This window comes from Onychomys torridus, chromosome 4 (assembly GCF_903995425.1).
Source record: "Onychomys torridus chromosome 4, mOncTor1.1, whole genome shotgun sequence".
Taxonomy (NCBI): domain Eukaryota; kingdom Metazoa; phylum Chordata; class Mammalia; order Rodentia; family Cricetidae; genus Onychomys; species Onychomys torridus.
The window spans coordinates 114,054,233-114,066,615 of record NC_050446.1 but is presented as its reverse complement, the minus strand read 5'-3'; the positions used below and the strand labels follow the sequence as shown (position 1 = coordinate 114,066,615).

Sequence of the window (12,383 nt, the reverse complement as noted above, 5' to 3'; positions counted from 1 at the left end):
TGTTGGCTGTTGGCTTGCTGTAAATTGCCTTTATTATGTTTAGGTATTTTTCTTGTATTCCTGATCTCTCCAAGATCTTTATCATGAAGGGGTGCTGGATTTTGTCAAAGGCCTTTTCAGCATTTAGTGAGATGATCATGTGTTTTTTTTTTTTTTTTCAGTTTGTTTATATGATGTATTACATTGACAGACTTTCCTATGTTGAACCACCCTTGCATCTCTGGAACCTAGGGCCTATGCTGAGAAACTTTGCTTAGCCTTGCTGCAGGGAGGATTGGACTGGACCTGCCTCAACTGAATCTACCAGGCTGGGCTGACTCCCCAGGGGAGACCTTGCCTTAGAGAGAATGGGGGGTGGGTTGCGGGGGAAGGCTGGGGTGGTGGGAGGAGGGAGGACAGGGGAATCCGTGGTTGATATGTAAAATTAAATTAATTATAAAATAAAAATATTTATAAAAAATAAAAAAAAGAATTTGACTTTCATGTTATTAGAGTTTATCTGGCATGGTTGCATGTGTAATGCATACAAACTTGACATCTTCTACAGAATCTTAACGAGCTTTATGATGTCACTCTAATCTATGGATGAGTGTTCAAGAGTAAAGCATCATGGTATTGGGTGCATTGTCCTGAGTATCACAAAGCTGCAAGTAGACCCAGTAGAAACAAATAACACACACACACACACACACACACACACACACACACACACACACACACACACATTGTTTCTCCATCTAATTCTTTTGCCTTCTCACTTCCTTCACCTCTCAAGAAAGTAGAGGACCCTGGATAGCCCTGTTCCTTAAGGTGCTGCTTTCATGGTGTGACTATGGCATAAAGCTCTATGATGCCCACTGGTAAGAAGGAATAAAACCTTGTATTTGTTTCTTACTGCTGTTGCAAGAAAATAGTTCAAATTGTTGACTAAAACAAGACCAACAAGGCTTTACAAATCTGGACATGAGAAGCTGCAATGTGTCTGTTTGCCTGGGCTAATTCACAGCTTTGGCAGGATGAACCATATTTCTGAAAGTTCTAGAACCAACTGCACTTTTTCATATTTTCCTGGGCCCACCTTCCTTAGAATGTGGTCCTTTTCCATCTTCAAAACTAAAAATGGCAATTGCAATCGCTCTTATAAAGCACTTTTTTGACAACCCTAATTTTCCCTCATTTCCCACATTTAGGGACCATATTATCACACTGGACCCCTGTAGAGGCTTTATTTTAAAGTTAATCAACCGGCCCACAGAATTCTCTCTGTAATTTTAACTTCTTTTCCAGGTAATGAGGCATTCACAGGTTCTGGGAACCACAGCACTGGCATGTTTCAGGGGAATTATTTTGCCTTCCACAGAACACTAAGCAATTGCAGCTCATTCATAATGGTTATCTGTGGACTAGGAGTTGGTAGATTATGACCCAACTGCAACAATGAATTAGCAAGGGCAGCATTTCCCAGACAGCTCCAGATTTCATTGTTGCTCTGTAGAATCATTTAAAAAAAGTTAAATTAGCATACAAAATAACAGGTCTCCCTATGTTGTTTTTACATACCCTTTCTTTGAGTTGATCCTCTTCTCTAGATTATTTTGAGAGGGTTTCTTAAATATCTTCCATCTTTAATCTTTTCATCTACTGATTAGTTTCTATCTCATGTTTTCTGTAGGACTAACTGACTAACTAAATAAATAGAAGGAATGTCAATAACTAGACATCTGGCATTCAGTAAATTCTCAATAGGTGCTAGTTTCTGGTACAAAATAACTACAGCTGACATTTATTTAAATATAGTGTCATCTATTTTTCTCAGAGTAAGAAGGCAGCATGAAGAGTAAAGTTATTGAATAGGTTGAATATTCAAAAAGGCTTTGTAGAAAATACATAATTAAAATTTAATAGTAATTTTAAACCCAACAGAGCTGAAGACTTTAAAACAGCAATGTATTTGAACATATTTAAATTTTGGAAAATTGTAAGAATAGGAACATTCCAAAACACTCTTATTCACCTGACCCAAATTAATATTTCAACACATTATCTCACTTGCTCTATCTATGTGCCTATTTATGTATCTATGTATCTATCTATGTATCAATCTATTTATCTATGTATCTGTCTATCTCTATCTATCTATCTAATCCATTTATCTTTTATCTATCTTTCATCTATCTATCTAATCTATCCACCCACCATCTATCTAATTCTTTCTTCTGAACTGAGACTAAGCTGCATATAGCAGACCCTGTACCTATAAATAGTTCACTACATCTTTCCTAAGAATAGAGGTATACTTTTATATGACTGTAGCAAGACCAATTAACTTATCCTATATGGAACCAGATGTAGTATCTTAGGCTTTATGAACCACACATGCTCTTTTTCACACACTCCTCTTTGTTTTCTATATAATCCTTTACAAATGTAAGCTTACAGGTGATAGATAGTATAGTTACCCACCTTGATACATTACTTTTAGTACTGTTAAGTTTATTTGTCTATCTTCTGATTTTACAGTTTGACCCAGGAATAGCATCATCTCATGTCACTCAGGTGCACTTGTCACAATCTTCAGTACCCTTTATAGTAAACTGTTTTCTTTAATTGTTTTTGTCTTTTATAATATTGCCAAGACAAGTCCTTGGCTTTTGTCAGGCATCTCTAATTTGGAGTTTTCTGCTCTGTATGCTGTGTAAATGATGGAGAATCTTCAGATATTCCATTTGAAGATAAAATGTTCATGTACCCATCACTAATGGTGTTGGTGTTTCCAGCTGTCCAAGCATTGTGTGATTTCTTCCTGATGTAGTGACTAGTCTCTATCCTGAGTGTGGCTTCACAGACATTGTTATCCTGTGAGTAGAACCCGAAGGAAAATACTAAATGGTTGCTTGTGTGGTGTGGTTGTGTTACTTCTTTTAGGTTAAACTAGTGTGGGTCTTGAATAATCCCTGAGTAGTTGGATAATAAGTCACAATCAGTGGTTGGACCAATATATTTAAGAATTTAACATAAGGTTATTTTATATTGCTTTGCTTAAAAATTTTCCACACTACCTGGGTGGCAAAAGAAAACAAAAAGACATGAATGTTGTAAAGGGACTCATGATGAGGAAGGAGGTGACAGGAATGCGAGGAAGGTAAGAAAAGACGGGGGTGAGAGCAACCAAAGTGCATTAATCCAGATATGAAATTGGAATAAAATAATTAATACAAAAACTCTGTAATAACATTTAGGTCTTCTATCTTTCATTGAATATTATAGACATGCAATATATTATTAGTTTCAACCCAAAGATTTGTATATACATTGGTATGGAGGTGGGAGCAATCATTATTCTGCTGCAGATGTTCCCTAGATGCCTATATTTTACAGTTTGGTTCACAAACTACTGTTTAGTAGAGTGGAATGAAGAAATAAGAAATCAGTTTTGACAATGGTCCAGCTCACTTGTTCCAAATAAATCACAACCCAGCTCTATCTATTCTAGAAGTGAGATTATTGTATTAACCATATACATGGTTTATTCATTTCCAGATATAAATTTCTACTACCAGTCATCTGTCATGCTAAAGATTCAAAGACAAACATCACATTTATGCTAACACCAAAGAATTTGACTGGCCACTTAATAAAAAAAAAAATTACTGTTTCTTTTTCTCTGACTTCATCTTTGTCTTGGCAGAGCTTCATTAAGAATACCAGCCTAGCTTTGAACTCAAGATCCTCTTAACTGAGCCTCCTGAGAGCTAGTATTCCTGGAAGGAACCATTATACTCAACACAAACATATTTCTTAAATCTCTGAAAGCTATGTACTTCAAACATGAATTCTTAGTGCTACCAATGTAATTTGAAACTGGATGTGATAATAGATGGTAAATCAGCATAACTGAAGAGATTTATCTTATCAAATAACAAAATGAAAAGTGAAATATTTGTTGAAAATACGAGAAATGAGGCAAACATACTTTTAATTACACTGAACTAAATATCAGAGTTGAGCCACATGTCTGCATGCCTGCATGTCTAGAGTGCCTGGCCCTGGTTCTCACCTCATCACAGCAATCTGTTTGCAGATGCTAAAAGTAGTTCTCCAGTGCATGCCAATTCATATCTGCTGTGGGATATTTGATACCCTGAGACTGTGTTAATAAAGTTAACCTTGAATAAAGGGGCAGAGCCAGCGACTAGCTGTAGAATTAGCCATAGAGAAGCCAGGAATACTGACAGAGCAGACTCACAGGAAGGAGTAGGGAGGGACTTAGAGATTTTGCACTCTCTTCCATCTTTATTGAACACTCCACTAGTTAGAAAAGGGATTCTCTGAGTTCACTTGAGAACACTAATGCGTTTTCTCTCTTCTCTCATGAGACAACTGTTCTTTGGCTTGAGATTATGCTGAGGAAGGCATAAAAGACCCGGGATAATCTTTCCTGCTCATTATCAGTCTTCTTTTCCTTTCCTCTTGTGAATTCTTTGAAGGAACAGGTGTATTGAGGAATAGATCAAGGAAAGTTGATGGGAATGGAAAGAAAGAGAGAAAGGTGGTAAGAAATAGAAGAAGTGTACTTGTGTGTGCGTGTGTGTGTGTACTTGTGTGAGCATGCACACAAAATGAAGGGGAGCTTCTGATGCTAATGTGCCAGAAGCAGAACTTTAACAGATCATATAGGTTAACGCCTTTCTTAGCTTTACAGATGAGGACATTGAATGCAAGAAAGATTAAAGGATTTACAGAAAGGGCATGAGTCAGGGGCACATTTGGATCAGAGGACATAGGTGTTACCAGCCATGACCTGCTTCTTTTAAGGTGTTTTCCTGAGACTTCCAATAATGTCTGATCTGACCCATAAAAAGTGAAGACATAGCCTTCTGCATCAATTTCACCACTCAACGACATAACACAGAGCCTGGAGGGCACTGAAAATCTTCTGAGATCTCTTTTTCAATTTTATTTTATGTCTATGAATGTTTGTATACATGTATGTATGTGTACCATGTGTGTGCCTAGTGTCTACAGCAGTCAAAAAAGGATATCTGATACCCTGTCACTTGAGTTACATATGGTTGTAAGCTACCATGTGGGTGCTGGGAATTGAACCTAGGTTCTCTACAAAAGAAACAAGTGTTCTAAACAACAGAGCCATCTCTCTAGTTTCTTTAATGGAGTATAAGAGTATTTGGAGGACGGAGATATGAGTGTTTTGTATGTAGGGATAGGGAAAACAGGCATTATACCAAGAAGAACACTAACTTTTTATTTACACATAGCTCAAAATTTAAAATCTTTCAACTTTTCCAAGACACGGTTACAGGAAGGAGAGAATTACAACACATCTGATAATTAAATGGTGTCCTAAGATATCAATCACATCCTTACAGGCCACATCACAAGATCATTACCAGTGACATTAATGCATTTTGGTAACACTTAGCAATCTGGACATTTAATACACTTCAGCCATTTGTTTCAGGTCACCAGAGGTTAACAAGCCAGCAGTGAATATAAGCCTAATTGTCTTTCATTAGACTAAGTTGCCAATTTGAGAAGCAATGACAACATCTCATGAATAATCTTGACCTTTGTTTAGAAGCAAGCCAGTGCATTTTTGCTAAATGCACAGATACTCACTGTTGTGTTTGAAGGGTCTTATGGTAGCACCTGAGAGTCGAGCTCCCAAGATGATAGATGTGTGGTTTAACTCATCACTTAAAATGAGGCATCCCTAGGCAGAAAACAAACACAAACCACAAGATAACGAAAGGAAAGACAACATATGGGAACTAGAAAACACCAAAACCGATGTTAAGTCCGAAACTCTACTTAATTTGAAAAGTTTGAGATTCAGCTGGTATTTATATGGACAAAATCTAATCTTTCAGCTAGATCATGGAGATGGCAAGCTGTTTGTAATACATCCCATCTTTACCGGAACACTTGCAAATAGTTTTCAACAGAAAGATCATGCCTAACCGTCAGTTAGAGTCTGAAGTATTGAGCTTTGACCAAAGACTGATATTTGCTGAGGACTATAGACTAGTTTGGTACCTGAATTTGTGCTAGATTATTTGGAAGGTTCTCATTAGTCCTCCTGGCAGCTTGGGGCTTCTTATAGTGAGGCATTTCAAAGTCTTACCCTATCTTCTCAGTCTGCCTGTGTTAACAGCCCATGGAGACAGAAGCAACAGTGTTTCATAGCTAAAAACTTTGAATTTGGAAAAGCGTGTATATAAAGTCGTCATGAGGTGGGTAGAAAATACTGCTGCTCATCCATTATGCCTGTACATTTTTTTTTTAAGTTTAAATGAATACATTATAGAGTTGTTCAGGAGTACTCGAACTGAAGAGAAACAATGGCTCTTTTTTGTTTATGGGGTCACTTGGAATTGAGTTCCCCCTTATATTTTGATAATTTCACATAAAATATGTTTTAGGTTTTTGAGGCTAAAGCTAGAAAAATTGTCTTATCTCCACACTAAAGAATATGTGTCTATTTGCAATTTTTTTTCTTTTGAAACATTTGAAAATTATTGTAAACTTTATGATACCTCACATTTGTGTTCTCTAGCTGTGTAATTACTATAAATAAGGTAGTTGATACTGTCAAAAAGTTCCATATTTTTATATTAAATGTTAATTTATTATATACCAGCATCTAATATGGCAATAAAATTAACATTCCTCCACCTATTCTAATAATAATGGTGTTATTTTCATTTTTCATGAAGTTTCACAGAATCCAATTTAAGATCGTATGTCACACTTAGTTGTCATTACATTTTTTAAAAGCATGAATATGATTATCACACTTGCTAATTTAGAATGAGGTAGCCAACTTTTCATTTCTTTCTCAGGGATATCCTTAAGCATTCTGGCATGATTTACAATACAAAGTACTTTGTGATTTGGCATGTGCCTTCATTGTTGGTCTCTTCTTGGATCACAAGGCCATGTTCTAGTTATGCACATTCTATGCTTTGTACATACAGTCCCTTATTTATTCTAAGAAACAATGTGCTAACGTATCAATGTTTTGTTCTCATATTCTAGTACAGGCATTGCAAGCTATCTCAGGAAGAGCCATCAGCTCTTTTGTTCTGTAGCACCCATTCAATTTTATTGAGTATATAATTTCTCCACTGTAATTTATACACTTACATTTACAAAGCATGTGTCTTATTCATCCTTTTATATCCTGTGTGTGGCTTCATGCCATGCCATGCCATGTATGAATGGATGAATGACATAGGAATTTTTTTGGTCTAAAGTAATGCTTACTAAGTATTTGCTACATGACAAATGTAGATTGAAGTCCTTAAAACTTAGGCCTTTTCTAAGCTACTATTGAAGATGATGTTTGATATACATTTAGTTCAGCAATTCAGTAACTGGGATCATCACAATGACTATGTTGATATATTTATCCAAAGATTTTGTTGTTAAGAAAATGAATTTTTTGGCAACATTTCTGATAGAGGATTTGTCTGAAAGTGTAATTCTTATGAATAACACATCAGAAGATACCTGACCACAAATGCTTACCTTTCCAACAAGTATAGGGATATTCATTGAGTTGGTTGCAAATCCCATCCCAAAGATCATCACTGCTTCTACATTCAAGAACTTAGCCATGAGCTCCTCCAGCTCCTTATGCTTATCCAAGGTACCTAAATAGAAGTTCACATGAGGAGTGATTCTTGCTTTTCAATGAGCCCAAGTTAAAAAACCTAATTTCACTAAGCATACATCAATAAAGACCTGTAGCATAGCAAGAATCTTTGTCATAGTCCCAATATAGAAACAACTCAAAAGCCCATTTGTTATAAAATGAATGCATTAATTTTTGAAATACAGTTGAATGTAACCTAATGAAAGACAAAAATACTTAAACAATGGTATGGATACATTTTATGAAAGAAGCTGGACTCTTTTGAGTATAGGTTGGGAGTCCATTTACATAAAGTTTACAAATCTATGGCACTTGGATGTTAGGAAAGTGATAGTTTTCTTTTTTCTTTTTTGGATCATAACAAGGATTTTGGGATTCTCTGAATGGTCTATATTTGGATGCTGTTGGATACACAGGTATGTTTGCTTTGTAAAATCCATTGAGCTATATACTTATGGTTCTTTTGATATGCATTTTACAGTGCAATGGAACTTATAAAATACATTACAATCCCTATACCCTACAAGTAATGGTTACAACCCTCTTAGAGATTTCATTCACCCGAATGCACACAGATCCCACAACTTTTGTAGCTACTAATGGTAATAGGTGAATTTATCAAATCTTGGAACGTGCTAGATACTCTGACAAGCCTGCTATCTAAATGATTTCACTTAATCTCAGGCTTCCAATAGTGCAGGTAATATTACTTCACTGATAAGAAAACTAAAGTTTAAAGACATCTCAGAGAAAATTGAACAAAGATATATATATATTTTGGTTTTTCGAGACAGGGTTTCTCTGTAGCTTTGGAGCCTGTCCTGGACTAGCTCTGTAAATCAGTCTAGCCTCGAACTCACAGAGATCCACCTGCCTCTGCCTCCTGAGTGCTGGGATTACAGGCGTGTGCCACCACTGCCCAGCGAACAAAGATAATTTAACCTAACTCTAAATCTATGTTTTAATTCTCATGACCTTTCCTCCTCATTTCCCTCTTCCTCTTCTTCCTCATTTTCCCACCACCTTCTCTCTTCTTTCTCTTAATCTTCTTTGACATGGTCTTATTATATAGCCCTGGCTGCCTTCAGATTAGTGAGCCTTCTACTTCAACTCCCTGAATGTGAGGATGACAGGCACATATCACCATGCCCAGCTTATAACCTTTACTGCTCTTTTCTTAAATATTATAATTATATTGTTTCTTCTTGGTAGCAAAGGTAAATACTTCCTGAATTTTGTTTTTAATCACTTTACCTTCTAGATCTACAGTACCCAGCACCATAACTACTTGCTATGTTGTTAGTGAAACTGAAGAACTGAGTTCTAAATTATATTTAAATTTTATTTTTATTTCAACCTTAAAATTAAAGTACTTAAAAATATTTCTTACTAAACACAGCATCAACATTTTAATAAGATTTTATTTGACTCCAGTTATGGAAAATTTAGTGTGCACCCTTAGATGTAATATGAGTGCAAAAAAATACCAAGAGATTTTGTATTGATTACATGTTTAAGTAGTAATATGGCTATTAGGAAACAAAAATGATAGCTCTTGCATTATGTTTTTACTTGGCATTTTTCCTAGATAATAGATTGCATGATAAATGATTTTATCCACTGAGCTGTCTCTCCGGTGTGATAATTTAAACGTTTAATTGCTCCAGCAAACCTTGAGTAAGAATGACTGTACTGTGTGTTGCTTCTGGCAACTCAGGGGATAAATTATAAATTCAGGTTTCAGAAAAAAAGCACACACACACACACACAAGTGGTGAAATGTAACTTGTACCCACAGGGTTGTAAGAGCTGCTGTTGAGATTTAAGAGAGAGCAATATTATTACAATGTTTAGGATCATTATAAATAGGCTTCCTTCAGTGTAACAATCAGTATATATTACTATTCAGGCTAGAATATCAAGATTCTGTTCTCCCTAGTAAGTTAGCTCCCTTGTTATGCCAAAATGGTTAAAGGTACAATTTTAGCAAGTACTAAATGGTCAGTTCAAAGATTTAATGCTCAATATTTTTGTATTCAATATTAAGGAGAGTAGTTGAAGAGCAACTGTTGTCCTTTATGAGAAATCACAGTATTACACATAAACAAATTGGTGGCCTTCTCAAACATGAATTCATTTATCCCCAGAGTTGAAGCAGCACATAGTATAGTCCTTCTTACTCAAGGCTCAGTGGAGCAGTTAAAAGTTAAGACTGTCATACTGCAGACATGGCTTGGTTGATAAAAGCATTTATCATTCAAACATAATGATCTGAGTTAATATCCTAGAACTCAGTGAAAGGAGAGAGCCAACTCTACAACTCCCTAGATTTACATGCATGCAACACACACACACACACACACACACACACACACACACCAATAATACAATTTACAAAAAGGTTGATATAAAATTTTGTATCATCAACAACAGAGAATAAATGAATTTAGAAGATGAATATGTGAACACATGATTATTTGTTGGATTCATTTTTGTTTAGAAGATGCTACCTTCCAAAGGGGATGATCCCAGGAGTAGTCAATCAAAAGTTAGGAGACTGGGTTCTGGCCCCAGATCTGTCATTAACAGCTGAGTGGTCTCTGGCTACTGTCCCTGAAAGTTGGTAAAGAGATTGGAAGATGTGGTGTAGGCTCTTCTGACATTGCGCATGTGCTTTTTTTTTTTTCCATATAGAATGGTCTCCCATCAGAGTAGCAGCTCCCACTCACCTTCTCATATCTACCCAACATGTGAGCCATTCTCTGCCTCCCTCCTCAGCTGCCCAAGGAAAACTAGTCTGGAGATGACATAATCTTTATCCCACAATGATTAGTATTTCTATAAGTTGACTCAAGAAGTTGGAGAAATGTCTATTATAAGAGGAGTCCACAGGGTACAGACAGGCACATGACAACCATGGGTTCCATAGATGCTAACAACATCAGAATGTTCTTTTGAGCAAAAACTGTGGTATTGTAGTAGAATACCACATAAACATTCTGTCATGATGAGCAGAATGCTTCTCCTGATGCTGACATTCAGTATATAATCAGAGAGTTGTATGGAGTCTTTTTATGGAGAATGAAAATAAGCATGAGCTAAGAGCAGGGGATGAAATTAGGAAGATCAAAGATCTACACTGAGCCAAAGCAACAAGGTAACTAGGCAGCAAATATCAATATTTAGAGAAGCTGCTTAAAAACAGAAGGTACCTAAATTAGTCAACTCACTAACTTTCCTCATAAATTGTTCCTGCCCAGAGGATCAAATGAATAACTCTGTCACAACCAAATCACCCAGGTGTATGTGAACAGATACTTAAGATAAATCTCCACCTTTGTTTTTTTTTTTTTTAAACCTGCTATCCCACCTGTTTAGTTACAAGAGTTGAATCACTACTGTCCTTAGGATGGCGTGGGATGTGCTGCTTGGCAAACAGACAGCCAAGCAACTGTGGGATTTGCAGGTGCCGAAGACTGTCTTGAGAGGTTGCCCAATATAAGTGATTCTTTATGGATTAATAAAAACATGGCTTTTTTGAATGAATCAAGTGCTGGTTTCTTATTATCCTTAAAAATGAAGGATGACTTCAGAGAGGAAAGAAGTCACTAGAAAATTGATGCGCTTCCTTTTTACAGACACCCAGCTGTGCCTCAGTCCAGTAAAGATGTCAGGTTGCAGCTGGTGGTCCAACTACTTGGATAGTTTGAGAAACAACATTCAATAGTTTGTCTTTGGTGTAGAAGTGCTGTCTTTTGTAAATCCTGATAGAGTGTAACTATAGTCCTAGTTGAAGGAACAAACAAATGCACAATCATTTCTATTTGGCTAGTGTCAGCGCCTCTACAGATTGCTGTGTTATGTAGATATTGACTCCTGTTATTACTTTGATGCTTTATTTATCCAGCAGGATACCAAAATTTGCTCTGTGAATAAAAGAATAAATACAAACTGGATCTATCTTCTTGCCAGCTCACTAAGTGATAGTTTCAGATGCCAAACACTGAGTTCATTGCCATAAGTTAAGTGAATAAAAAGTAGATTCAGGATAAATAATCAACATTCTGGGCATGGGCTACATGCTTCTGTTGGATTTTCAGTGATACTGACTGGCTCGCCCTCAGTCAAAATGTAGAGATGTCTGACTTTCATACTGACATACTAACACTGATTGATAACAATGAGTATGGCTATAACTGAGAAGTCCATTTCACAGCTATCAATTATTCCTCTGTCTCACATGTGAGGCTATTTCCCTAACTGTGACTAGTCACATTTGGTTCGTAATGGCCTGTTTGCAGACTGTTTCTAGACTTGGCCTCAGCACAGGGTGTATTTACCATGAAAACCTGCCAGCTCTCCCCATCTGTCTGTTCCAATGGTGCTGTGCTCTCAGTTCACATCTGTGCCACTCCTCGTGCATTGAGGATTCTGGCATTCAACCCAGCATCAGTCTGTGTGCCCAAAGGAATCTAGCTTTAGGCATCCCACAGAAGACTTTTTTATTTGTATTTCATGGGGTTATTTTGCCTCTTGATTGACTTTACGTTTTGTTAAGCATTCAGAGCAAGATGAGAACCTAGATCCCTTGCCTGGCTCCTGCATTCAGAGACAAACAGCAGAAGCCACTTGCACCTGCACACCTACTTAGGACAAACAAAACACTCACCACATCTTTTTAAATTAAAGCAAGAGTAGATAATTAGAG

The 12,383-nt window shown here is 36.6% G+C and overlaps 1 protein-coding gene across 1 annotated transcript in view; it reads right to left on the bottom strand.

Moving 5' to 3' along the window:
- The window catches only part of Sptlc3 (serine palmitoyltransferase long chain base subunit 3), a 111,259-nt gene that overhangs the window by 56,657 nt on the left and 42,219 nt on the right, over positions 1 to 12,383 (bottom strand). The window contains exons 5-6 of the mRNA XM_036184305.1: positions 7,549 to 7,673; positions 5,638 to 5,731 (exon numbers count right to left, since the gene is read on the bottom strand). Of these exons, the coding sequence (XP_036040198.1) occupies positions 5,638 to 5,731; positions 7,549 to 7,673 (219 nt within the window). The remainder of the gene's footprint in view (positions 1 to 5,637; positions 5,732 to 7,548; positions 7,674 to 12,383) is intronic.